Source organism: Rhamphochromis longiceps, linkage group LG19 (assembly GCF_057381845.1).
Source record: "Rhamphochromis longiceps isolate RC_006_pf linkage group LG19, R_longiceps_female_GT1.1, whole genome shotgun sequence".
Classification (NCBI taxonomy): Eukaryota; Metazoa; Chordata; class Actinopteri; order Cichliformes; family Cichlidae; genus Rhamphochromis; species Rhamphochromis longiceps.
The window spans coordinates 19,097,282-19,107,890 of NC_140575.1; the positions used below are offsets into that span (position 1 = coordinate 19,097,282).

Genomic DNA, 10,609 nt, shown 5'->3' on the forward strand with positions numbered 1-10,609 from the left:
AGGTGGTTATCTGCTATAAAAAAGCCAGGCCAGGAAAATCTCCATGTTTTTCTGTGTTTTATGCTCAGTTACTTTGACACAAAGACATCTGATGTGATGCATTCACCTTTGATAAAGTCTCGCAAGCGTCAGCTTTCTTTTTATAGATATAAAAATATGGATATGTCCTGATAAATGATCAGAATTATAATATTTCTGACTGTCTGGGGCAAAATTTCCCCGATTCAAATGGAATTGAACCGGGACCTTGTGAATCTGAATCGAATCGATCGTAGAAATAAGCTATGATCACCCCTCCACGCACGGTGGCACTGTCACTTGGTCACTCTCTACGGTAGAGTATCACTTCCTGTTTCAGCACATAGTTGTATTTTTGTGTAGCAATTTAATTAAAAAACTTACAGATAACAGATAACTTCTTATTTCACGGTGTAATTTCCACGTGCTTAATTAGCAGCACACTCTGTGTATTCACTCGCAAAATAATGTTGACAATATTCACTCACTGGTCTTTAGGGTTTCGCTAGCTTACCTTAGCTCGTAGCCGACTCGTTAGCGGCATGGCCTCTTCACCTGTCTGTTCTTCTGCTCATTGTGTCAGATGTTTAGTTAATCATCGGCCTCGATACTTGTAATAAATGTAGCCTATCTGCAGCTCTGGAGGCCAGGTTCACTGAATTGGAGACTCGGCTTCGCACCGTTGAAAAACTCGTAGCTAGCCAGGCCCCTGTAGCCGTTAAGGCAGGAGGTAGCGTAGGCCCCGCTAGCTGACCCCCGACAGACTGTCCGAGCAGCCGGGGAAGCAGGATGGCTGACTGACGGCAAGGAGGAAGCGTAGTCTTAAACAGAAACCCCTGGTACACCACCAACCTGTTGGTGTCTATGTGTCTAACCGGGTTTTTCACTCCGCACCACACGTGCCGGGGATCAAACTCTCGTTTTCACTGCTTTGCAGATGACACCCAACTTTATCTATCCATGAAGCCAGAGAGCACACACCAATTAGTTAAACTAGTTGGCCCTGAAAATCTTAGAAATATGGTATCTAACCAGATGCTTACACTGGATGGCATTACCTTGGCCTCCAGTATCACTGTGAGGAACCTTTGAGTCATTTTTGACCAGGATATGTCCTTCAATGCACATATTAAAGAAATAAGTAGGACTGAATCCAAAGTCCTGCTCCTCACATAAAGGTCTTAAACATAGAGGCCCCATCTTAACTTAATTACCTTATGGTATATCACCCCACTAGAGCATTTAGCTCTTGTACTGCAGGCTTACCTGTTGTTCCTAGAGTAATAACAAGTAGAATGGGAGGCAGAGCCTTCAGTTTTCAGGCCCCTCTTCTATGGAACCAGCTTCCAGTTTGGATTCAGGAGACAGACACTATCTCTACTTTTAGTTAAAGTTACTTAAAGTTTAAACTTTCCTTTTTGCTAAAGCATATAGTTAGGTGCTGACCCTGAATCCTCCCTTGGTTATGCTGCAATAGGCGTAGGCTGCTGGGGGGTTTCCATGATGCATTGAGTATTTCTTCTTTAGCCACTTTTCTCACTATGTGTTAACAGACCTGCCTGCCTTGAATTATACTTGTTATTAATCTCTGGCTCTCTTCCACAGCATGTCTTTTATCCAGTCTTCCTACTCTCACGCCAACCAGTCGCGGCCAATGGCCGCCCCTCCCTGAGTCTGGTTCTGACTGAGGTTTCTTCCTGTTAAAAAGGGAGATTTTCCTCCCCACATTTGCCAATGTGCTTGCTCATAGGGGGCCAAATGATTGTTGGGGTTTTCTCTGTATTGTAGGGTCTACCTTACAATCTGAAGTGCCTTGAGGTGTTTGTTGTTGTGATGCGGCACTGTATAAATAAAACTGAATTGAAGTGAACTGAGAATTTAGCATGGGAGTCTATGGGGATTGAAGACAGCTTCAAGAGGCCATTAAAGGAACTGCAGTTTTGTCAGTTTTATGACGTCTTCACTTTTCAGGGGGGAAAGCAGAATTCAATGTCCAATTTTTAAAGTATTTTTAATGCACTGTGAGAGCTTAAGTAGATTTAAATAAATCCATTATTGTATCTTTGCTAAATTTGATGTATTCTAATAAAAGCATGGTGTTGAAATCCCCCCCCCCAATCGTAAAATTGCCGTAGTTTTATTAAATACATGTTGAAATACAGCCATACAAGCACACAACCTTGAACTATCATATTTGTGAATGACTGAATGTAGTGTAAAGCGCTTTGGGGTCCTTAGAGACTGAGTAAAGCGCTATACAAATGCAGGCCATTTACCATTTGTGCCATTCTCTGTAATATTAAGGTAAAAAGAATGAATCAGCAAATTCTACATACTTGGTCTGAAATGCTAAGATTAAGATTTTGTCATGTGCCTTTTCTTATTTTGTCCTTCTGGATTTGCATGGCAGGCCTGGTGTGATTGAAACAGTAGCACAGGTGGAGGTTCATTTGCCTGCAATGCAGCACGAAAAGCCTGAGCAGTGTCTGTCCCCGGCTGCATAGGTTGAGACATTTGCCAAGATGGGAGTAAAGGAAAAGTTAAGTGTGATGCAGATCCCCTCCATTCTTGTGCTCGGCTTTGTTTATGTGGCATATGTGCTGATCGGTGGGGTGGTTTTCTGGAAGTTGGAGGGAGACCTCGGAATGAAGGACGTCAGCTACTTGCGTGAAAAAAAAGAAAGGCTCCTTAGCACATACCCATGTCTCAACCAAGCTGGCCTGGAGGCCGTAGCTCAGGTGAGAAACAAAAATGTGGAAATGAAACAAACTTTCTATACATATCTGCAATTTATGATTGCGCGTTTTGATAGACCTTTTCTGCAGCTTTCTCTACCACTGTATTTACATCTTAACCACAACCATAATGATTTTGCATTTTTATATTCCTTTATGGCGACAGTCCACCATTGTGGAACATTGAATACATTGACAGAAGGAACTAATTTATTACAGTTTGCTTTTTGGAACTATTCAGTGATTAGATCTAAATATATGCTTAAACTGGCTTAGTATATATTGATATATGTTGTTTGTGAACTTTGAAAATGTTTCCTACCATAAATTTGTTAATTTACTTCAACACATTTTTATGTTTTTTGTTACAATAATTTGACGGTAATTTGTGGTAATTTTACACTAATCAATACACTGTAACTATACGTAATAATTATATTTTGTTCATGTTTGCTTGTTTGTTTGATTTTTATTTTACTCCTGTATGGATAAAAGTCATTGTTATCTATAGTTAATTGCAATGTTTTACAATTGCTGTCATGGGTAAGGAAAATTGTATAGGTATGATAAAATATTATTAGAGCTATTAAAACGTTTGTACCATCAAACTGAGCACACATTGGTAAAACGCTGCCCCCTGGTGGTGAAAGTTGAATTACCTACATTTTGAAGAGGGTAATTCGAAAAAGTACATTCAAAATAGATGTGCAGGATGTTTATGTGCTCAGTCTTTTATACCTTCAGTAAATTATTTAAGTGACTGGCAACAGTAATGGGTCAAAACAGGTGAAAATGAGCCTGAGTTATAAACATGTTTTCATGTGACAAGGAAAACAAGCTTACATGCAAATAGCAGCTCCTTCAGACATTCCCAGCTGCACTTGCTTTGCCTGTGAATTTGACCAGACTTCATTTATGAAGCTTTACATTCTATACTCAATTCCCCATGAAACTCATAAACTTAATTTAAAGGTAGAAAGTTGTCCTCAAAAATGAATATTATACTGCATGTAAGAGTAGAAATGGTAATCACAATGTAATAAATGGCTGAAACCTTCTGCCTGTTGATGTAAGCTGCTTTGATTTGCATTGTGTCAAAGCAAATGCAGACAGCTTGTAAAGTTGGTTTGTTGATTGTTTTTAGTTGCTAATGTTTTTATTCCATTCTTGCCATATATACATATATATATTGCATTTCATATCTTTTTTTTTTTTTACTTTATCTTAATTTTAACTTATATTCTTATTGATTTACCTTCTGCTGCTTTCTGTCTGATAGCAAGGTCATTGTGTTTCAATACCTCTTTAACAAGGTGGACCAGTATGCAAAGCAGTTACGTAATTGTGACTCATAAGATCTTATGGGAAATGTTCCTGTCAGGTCAAGAACTAATGAAAACCAAGATAAAAATGTGGGCATTATTATTTTTATTATAGTTATTACTTCTATTATTGTTAATTTGTTTTTCAGGTTGTTAAAGACACATCAAAGGTGGGCCTGAGTTTGAAAAGCAACTACACGGCAGACGGCTTCTGGAAATTCACCAGCTCAGCTGTGTTTGCTGCCACTGTGGTCACAACTATAGGTCAGCTATGAGGGAAGGGAACAACCATATATATATTTTCTTCCCATTCTCATTTAAATGTTAAATGTTTTTCCTTTATTTTCATGACTATCTCCATTGTAGATTCTCACTGAAGGCTAAAAACTATGAATGAACACATATGGAATTATATAGTAAACAAAAAAGTATGAAAAGATTCAAAACATGTTTGATATTTTAGATTCTTCAAAATGGTTGCCGTTTACTTTGGTTACTGCTTTGCTCACTCTTGGCATTCTCTCAATGAGTTTCATGAGGTAGTCACCTTAAATGCTTTTCCAACAGCCTTGAAAGAGTTTCCAGAGATGCTGAGAACTTCTTGGCCCTTTTGCCTTCACTCTGCAGTTAATGTCATCCCAAACCATCTCAATTGGGTTTAGGTCAGGTGACTGTGGAAGCCAGGCCATCTGGTGCAGCACTCCATCTCTCTCCTTCTTAGTCAAATAGCCCTTAAACAGCCCAGAGATGTTTTGGGGTCATTGTCCTGTTTAAATATGAGTGATGGTCCAACTAAACGCAAACCATATCGGATGGCATGTTGCTCCAGGATGCTGTGGTAGCCATGCTGGTTCAGTGTGCCTTTTATTTTGAATAAATCCCCAACAGTGTTACCAGCAAACCACCCCCACACCATCACCCCCTCCTCCTCCATGCTTCACCTTTTCTGTGTCGCACAAAGACACAGCGGGTGGAACCAAATATCTCAAATTTGGACTCATCAGACCAAAGCACAGATGTCCACTGGTCTATGTCCGTTCCTTGTGTTTCTTGGCCCAGACAAATCTCTTCTGCTCTTTACTTTTCCTTAATAGTGGTTTGTTTGCAGCTATTTGACCATACAGGCCTGTTTTGCACAGTCTCTGAACAGTTGATGTAGAGATGTGTCTGCTACTGGAACTCTATGTGGCATTTATCTGGGCTCTGATCTGAGGTGCTGTTAACTTGTGATTTCTGAGGCTGGTGACTCAGATGAATTTATCCTCAGAAGTGGCTCTTGGTCTTCCTTTCCTGGGGCTAACCTCATGTGAGCCAGTTTCATCGTAGCGCTTATGGTTTTTGCAACTGCAGTTCTTAAAGTAATAATGGACGGTGGTTCCTCTTTACTTAGCTTATTGGTTCCTGCCATATGAGTTTTTATATAATCTTTCTATCAGTTTTTATCACTTTTGTCATAATACATAATTCCATCTTGCTTCATATAGTTGATGTCTTCAGTATGTATCTACAGTGTAGAAAGTAGTAAAAATAAAGAAAAGTGAAGGGGTCCTCTTCACCAAAGAAGCAAAAATGTGAAGGAAAGGGACAGTGCTACCAATATCTTGGTAAAATGTCATCCTCTACCTCCTCACCTCAAGCCTGATCTCCTGAACTAAAGCCAGGGCTCTAATACATGACAGCCTGCTTACATGTGCGCATTCATTCTTGAAATTCTCGCTGTTACTTATTGTCAGCAGATTTAGCATGTGACTGTCCGATTTCCAGACAGCTGACAAGAAGCCCACTAAACAATAACAACAACTGGTTGCAAGCTAATGTTATTCCTGCTAATATTATAGGCACTTTCTCTCTGAGAAACAGATCGATTACATTGTCACATTGTATGAGAGTTTATTCATGAAGTGTCAGAGTACAACAATGTAAGATCTATGTCAAAGACGGCTTCACTGCAGCTAACAGCTGTACTTAACAACAGAAAAGTTGTCGATCGTGGAGAGTTGGCAGCTTGTCTTGTAATCGGAAGGTTGCTGGTTCGAACCCCGGCTCAGACAGTCTCGGTCGTTGTGTCCTTGGGCAAGACACTTCACCCGTTGCCTACTGGTGGTGGTCAGAGGGCGCGGTGGCGCCAGTGTCCGGCAGCCTCACCTCTGTCAGTGCGCCCCAAGGCGGCTGTGGCTACAATGTAGCTTGCCATCACCAGTGTGTGAATGTGTGTGTGAATGGGTGGATGACTGGTTGTGTAAAACGCTTTGGGGTCCTTTGGGACTAGTAAAGCGCTATACAAATACAGGCCATTTATTTACCATTTTAGTATCGCTTTCATTGGGCAGACGTTAACTTTACTGACTCATTTTGGACTCCTTTTGCAAAGTTTTATAGCCTCTTATCGTGTAACTAGTTGAGCATCTCACCCGGCATTGACAGCTGAGGTAAAAAGTGGCCCGACAACTTAGAGAAAACTCCCGGGCAGATCTGGTCTAGAGTCACTTTGTTATCTGAGTGCACTCACTACCAATGAAACCTAAAATACCAAAAAAATATTTAAAATATTTGACTGTATTAGTTTGTGTAAGTGTTATTTAAATATGTTCAAATATAGTGTGCACAAAAAATGTTGTTGTTTTTTTTTTTTTAACAAAGATAGCAGTAGAAACATGCCTTTATGAGGTACAGTAGCCCCCTGCACTTGCGATATGACTGCGATCTACAGACATCTAATTGTGATATTTTGAACACTATAACTTTAAAGGTTTGCTTTAAACAATGCAGTACACCCCTCCATAGTACCATTCTCCTTCCACCACAGTAACAGTTTAAAGTTTTTCAGGTTATGGGAACATATGTCCCAGCACTACAGGTGGCCAGATCTTCTGCGTGTTCTTTGCGCTCTTCGGTATACCACTCAACATTGTGGTTCTCAACAGAGTGGGCAAGTACATCCTAGCCATAGAGAGGAACATCTCAGACTTCTTCGAGAAAAAGACTAGTCGAAAAGTAAGGATGTCCTGATTTTAGATAAACCTTTTGAAAAGGAGCGATTATTCTGTAGAGGATGACTAACACTGCTTCTCTTTCCCATGTCTTGCTGCAGACATGTACCCGCTTTTTCATCCACTTTGTATGTTACATCTGCGGAGCGGTTCTTTTCTTCATCATGCCCATGATTGTGTTCAAGCAGCAAGAGGACTGGACAAATGCAGAGGCCATCTACTACTGCTTCATCAGCCTCAGCACCATCGGCTTTGGAGATTTTGTGGCAGGTAAAGCAGAATTGTGTTTTTTGTTTAGAACAGATGTGACACCAATCGAGTCAAGAAACAGCATGAAAAAAGAAGTGCTGTGGTGTAGATGAGTACTAAAACAGCTTGCACTTGAGCAGCAGCTCCAGGCAGACTAAGGGAGCTTAAATAGCAGTCCTACGTAAGACTTGTCAGCATTTGCTCGGTTTCTGCAAGATAAAATTGCCTGTAAAAATGGAAAGTCATACCTGATTTCGCAATTTAAGGTCTCATATTTAGTGTGAAATTTGTATGCACCTCTTGGCCTCTTCCGGTCCTATTTTAACACATTGACATTGATGGTAAAATCATAGGCAAACGTGTGCAGAGGGTAAATATTAACTTTAGAGTCAGAGTGGCCTGACTTTAAAATCATTCAGCACTGCTGATCAACACTGGGTCTCTAACATCCGCCTATAATTTTAACAAAACTGTTACTCCATAATTTTTATCAACATTCACAGATATCATTTCATTAATTCTGTACTTGTATATTCAGAATTCTTGTTGGCAAGGAACCAGATCTTTGGTACTTGGAGCTTCTGGGTTCCTGTTTGCAGTCCGTGTTTTACTGACTAATCTGTTTGAGCCTGTTTGAGCAGGCTTTGTTTGTGCACAGATAAAAATGGAATGGATAACCAGTAAAGTATCTTTATACTTTCCAGTTCTAAAAAAATGTCATCTGCATTCGCTGTCCAGAACAGGAAGTCTCGAACTCATTCATTGGCTAAATCAGTCACTCTAAGAAATTACCAATACAAAGTGGATGACAGATAATACATATAGTATATGTATTAATAGTGAACTGTAACCCAAATACTATTAGGATGATGTGGGACAACATCAACACGGGGATATGAGACACATCAACATCCCAGTGTTGGTGTTGTTCCTATATCAACATAATAATTATGGGCCAGGATCAATATTGCAACTGACCACTTCAACTATCATTTGCTAAGGAGTTAGCTAATGCTTTTAAAAACTATCACTATAAAGCCAACTTGAATACTCTAAATTTTCCCTTTTAACGGGAAGAGAAACAACAGAAATGTACTGGCATGCCCTAGTAGTGTATAAACACATTGGAAATGAAAACAAGTGAGAGAAGAAGAACTCTGTGAATCACATTAAGTCATGCATCAGTCTGAGCCTATAAAAGAATAGTTGACGGATGGTTTAGGGCTCTAACTGTAAGGTTTATTGAAAAAAAAATCTAAGTTTAATATTAAAGCTGAGTAGAGTTTCTGGATCCAAACTTAATACACAGGAGAAGAGTCTGATAGGTGAAAGCTCTGGGTCCCATTTTACGTTTAGAAACTTGAGCACGCTTTGCTCACCTTTCACCCTGCTTATCAAATTTGCATCTATGCAAGTTGATTCTCTTCTCTGGAATCCAGGGACATCGTTTAGGAGGAAGTTAGAAGAGGACTTCTAAGAAGTGATTTAGGAAAAGTGGTTCAGTGGTGCACAGTGAGAAAACCTTGAAAAAGTATAAGCCACGTTTTAGAAATGATCGCATTCTGATCACATCTGTTTTGTATACTCGACTCAAACTGAATTTTATCTTGTAAAATCCCCAAATCCTTTCTTCTTTCCAGATAGCAATCCAGACAAATATTACCCAAATTGGTACAGCTTCCTCATAGCCTCGTGGATCTTCTTTGGCATGGCCTGGCTGGCGCTGGTTATCAACCACTCAATCGAAATCCTGGAGCGGCTCAACAACTACTTTAAAAAGCAGTTCAAAAAGAATGATAATCAACAGGGGGATGAGGCAGACGGTACAGCTGATAAAAACCCAGAGACACAGATGGAGGAGGAAGACGAGATCACCCAGCCTCCAGTTACTGAGTCCACCTAGTTATAGAGTTACCTACATCTGTTTGTGGTGATTTGATACGTGCCTGAGTTATTGTTTGTCAGTTTTAGACATTTTCTCCGTAACTGCCACTAAACTATTGGCTCATTTTTGTTGAGTCAGGTTTATGTGACAGCAGCATTCACGCACTGTTTAAGTGCCTCTTGTTAATCTAAAACCCTTTAGATTAAAGTTTAGAGAAGGACTCAGCACTTCTGTCCGTCTGTGGTCTAGTAGACAGGACAGTCAGCCTGTTTCCTATACTTAATTAGCTGACCACAAGTCATTTACCGACTCCGTGGCACCAGCTTGGCTGTAGTCAAAGCCACAGTCTTTTAAAATGATCTACTTTGTATGGTATAGGGACTCCGTGGCCCACAGAGGCCTGGGGATTATTATTATTCAGCATATTTTAAGAGGTGGTGGAATTTCCTAGGTTATAAAATACAGTGAAGTAAATTAACTGGCCTTACAGAAGAGCAAGAGAAGGAAAATTTATTTCATTTGTCAAGGTGTAAAAAGTTTTTGTCTTAAGTATTGTTTTAACACTTCCAAACCAAATTAAAAATATTTATTAAAAGGGACCTGCTCTGCTTTTCCTTATTGTCTGCCAGACTGCTCTAACTGCTGAGGTTCACAGTTATTCTACTCTTAGAACAGAAGTCCCTCCAACAACCGCCTCATAATGCATTCAGACAAGTGATCGATGCTGTTAATTACAATAAAATCCTTTTTGTTTGTTTGTTAGTTTTTTGCAGCTGCAGTCAATTTCTATACTGTGGAATTAAGAGGAAGTAAGAGTTACCATCGGTTTTAACAGCTGCCTGGATGGTCAAAGGCAATATAAAACTACAAACGGAACAATGTAACAAAAAGCTTTAGCTTCTTTAGATCCTTAATGTGTTTATTTACTGAGGGAGAGAGATGGGAAAGTTGCATTTAAATAAAATATAATCTTCCTTACTGTTAAATGCAAAACCTGCAACGGGCATGGTTCATTGCATGAATTTAGTTTTAGATATGTCACATTTCAGTCTACCTCTTGGGATCTGGGCAAGGTTCAGATAGTCAGTCTTAGGAAGTTTCCTCACTGAGTTTAATTTACCCTGAAATATCAGTAGGGATAATTAAAGCTGGACAGATTAATCCATTCCATAGGTGAATAAAACTGATTTACTTTATTCAATTCTGTAAATTAAGATTGCTAATCAGAGTAAAATTAAGGGTCACCATGATTTAGTTTGCATTAGTTACAGACATGAGTAACTTTAGACTTCACTAACAGGAGTCCTTTGTGAAAGCAGGAGTTGCTTTGGATAACCTTTCCATTAGGAACATGAATGGACAACATGAGCAGCTATTCAGAAAAATTATTCCTTTTTCTGTAAATTTGCA

General features: G+C 39.5%; 1 protein-coding gene across 1 annotated transcript; it reads left to right on the forward strand.

Annotated features, from left to right (window-relative positions):
- The first annotated feature begins 417 nt into the window (after nucleotides 1-417).
- On the forward strand, nucleotides 418-9,765 carry LOC146646541 (potassium channel subfamily K member 17-like). Its single transcript, XM_085390967.1, has 5 exons — nucleotides 418-2,756; nucleotides 4,225-4,339; nucleotides 6,903-7,069; nucleotides 7,167-7,335; nucleotides 8,955-9,765. Exons 1-5 carry the CDS (start codon nucleotides 2,541-2,543, stop codon nucleotides 9,215-9,217), a joined length of 930 nt encoding a protein of 309 aa, XP_085247093.1. The 5' UTR covers nucleotides 418-2,540; the 3' UTR covers nucleotides 9,218-9,765.
- The last annotated feature ends 844 nt before the right edge of the window (nucleotides 9,766-10,609 follow it).